General features: G+C 53.0%; 1 protein-coding gene across 1 annotated transcript; it reads left to right on the forward strand.

Moving 5' to 3' along the window:
- LOC140016112 (uncharacterized) lies at nt 1-1,769 on the forward strand. The gene is made up of 2 exons (XM_072069324.1): nt 1-412; nt 1,018-1,769. The coding sequence occupies exons 1-2, from the start codon at nt 1-3 to the stop codon at nt 1,767-1,769; spliced, it is 1,164 nt and encodes a 387-aa protein (XP_071925425.1).
- Nucleotides 1,770-2,455: the final 686 nt, after the last annotated feature.

Raw genomic sequence — 2,455 nt, forward strand, 5'->3', positions numbered from 1 at the left:
ATGTGCGTGGACTTCACGGATCTCAATAAAGCCTGCCCGAAGGACTGTTTTCCCCTGCCGAGAATCGACAGGTTAGTAGACTCTACGGTTGGTTTTGACGTTTTGTATTTCCTGGATGCTTTCAAGGGATACCACCAGATAGAAATGGCCGAAGAAGACCGGGAGAAGACATCCTTCATCACCGAGGAAGGAACTTACTGCTACCGGACCATGCCGTTTGGGCTAAAGAACGCTGGAGCTACCTACCAACGTCTGGTCAACAAACTGTTCCAGGATCAGATCGACAAGAGTATGGAGGTCTACGTGGACGATATGATCGTCAAGAGCCGGACTGGTCGGCAGCTCGTCCCCGACCTTAGGGGAATCTTGAACATTCTGCGGGAAAACCGGATGCGGCTGAACCCAAAGAAATGTACTTTCGGGGTCAGGTCGGGAAGTTCCTGGGCTTCCTGGTCTCCCGAAAGGGGATCCGGGCCAACCCGGATAAGTTCCAGGCCATCATGGACATGGCCCCCCCAAGGAGCGTCAAGGAGGTCCAACGGCTCGCGGGGAGAATGGCCGCCCTGAACAGGTTTCTCTCGCGCTCCGCGGTGAGGGGGCTGTCCTTCTTTCGAATCCTGAAAGCACCAAAGGACTTCCAATGGACGGAGGAGTGCCAGACAGCCTTCACCGACCTAAAAGCATACTTGGCCGAACTGCCAGCTCTGACCGCCTCGGAGCAGGGAGAGACCCTGTTCCTATACTTGTCTGCTTGCAACGAGGCCGTTAGCGCGGTTTTGGTGCGGGAGGACAGGGGGGCTCAACGGTCAGTATACTATGTTAGCCGAGCTTTACAAGGGCCGGAGACGCGGTACACGACGGCGAAAAAATTGGTCCTCACCTTGGTGCACGCCGCCCGGAAGCTCCGACCTTACTTCCAAACCCACAGCATTACCGTCCTGACAGATCAACCCTTGCGGCAGATACTCACAAAACCCGAGTTCTCGGGCAGAATGACCAAATGAGCCGTCGAACTAGCCGAGCACGACATCGGCTATCAACCTCGCACCGCTATCAAAGCTCAGGCCCTGGCAGACTTTCTCGCCGAGGGAGCTAGTTTGTCAGTGACTGAGCCGAGCTCTTTGACCAAGGAGGCACGGCCGGAAGAGCCGTGGGTACTATTCGTAGACGGGGCCTCAAGTAAGGAAGGGAGCGGAGCTGGCTTGCTGCTCACCTCGCCCACCGGGGAGGAACTGATCTATGCTCTCAGATTTGACTTCCCAGCATCCAACAATGAGGCTGAATACGAAACGCTATTGACAGGGTTGCGGATAGCCCACCAGATGGGTATAACCACGATCAGAGTACGGAGCGATTCTCAACTCGTAGTCTACCAAGTCCGCGGGGAGTACGAGGCCAAGGAAGAGGTCATGAAAAAGTATTTGGCTAAGGTGCAGGAGGCGATAAAGCTGTTCGACCTCTTCGAGATCGAACGGGTACCAAGGTCACAAAACAAGCGAGCGGACGCTCTGTCGAAACTGGCGTCCTCCTCGTTTGCCCACCTGAGCAAGGAAGTCTTAGTGGAGGTAGTTAAGCAGAAGAGTATTGGCCAGATCCACGTTTTGGCTATAGACAGCCCGGCCACTTGGATGACTCCCCTCGTGGACTTCCTCAACTCGGGTGCCTTCCCAGTGAACAAGACCGAGGCTCGCCGACTCCAGCTCAGGGCTGCAAGGTACGCCTACGCTGGGGGGTCCCTCTACAGGAGGTCGTACTTACCCCCTGGCTAAAGTGCGTAACTCCCGAGGAGGGTGACTATGTCCTCCGAGAGGTTCACGAAGGACTGTGCGCGGCACATGGGGGGTCCCGGGTGTTGGCCAAAAAATACCTGCTCCTAGGCTACTACTGACCCTCGGTGTTTCGGGATGCCGCAGCTCTTGTTCAGAAATGCCGGGCCTGCCAGGTGCACGCCCCGTTACGCCACCAACCTACTCGGGAGATGATCCCCATCCACAGTGATGTGCGACGGATCTAGACGAACACCAAATTGGGATGATTTGCGGAACTTTGACCCTTCTAGAATCACAAGCCACGAACTAAGGAGGTTCCTTAACCCAAGACTAGCAAATTTAGTGAACCAAAAGTATAGATAGAAGAACGCCACAATCAAGGAGGCTACTTGATTGATAAGTTCGATGAACAACTTGAGATTAATTCTCAAGTATTCAAAGAAAATTCTCTTGAGGCAAGAGAGAGTGAATAAACTCACGAATGTTTTATAAAATCCGAATTGTCCTTTAATGAATGAAAACCTAGGCTATATATAGCCTTACAACTTGAAAACCTAAAGTGACTCGAAAACCCTAACTATGCTAGGCTAGGCCTTTGGCCCGATTCCACTACTCAAATCCACTATCTAATGGTCAGCTTATAATCGATCCAATGAAGGCTTTAAGCTGGCCCAACATAACCCAAT

This window comes from Coffea arabica, chromosome 1e (genome assembly GCF_036785885.1).
Source record: "Coffea arabica cultivar ET-39 chromosome 1e, Coffea Arabica ET-39 HiFi, whole genome shotgun sequence".
Classification (NCBI taxonomy): Eukaryota; Viridiplantae; Streptophyta; class Magnoliopsida; order Gentianales; family Rubiaceae; genus Coffea; species Coffea arabica.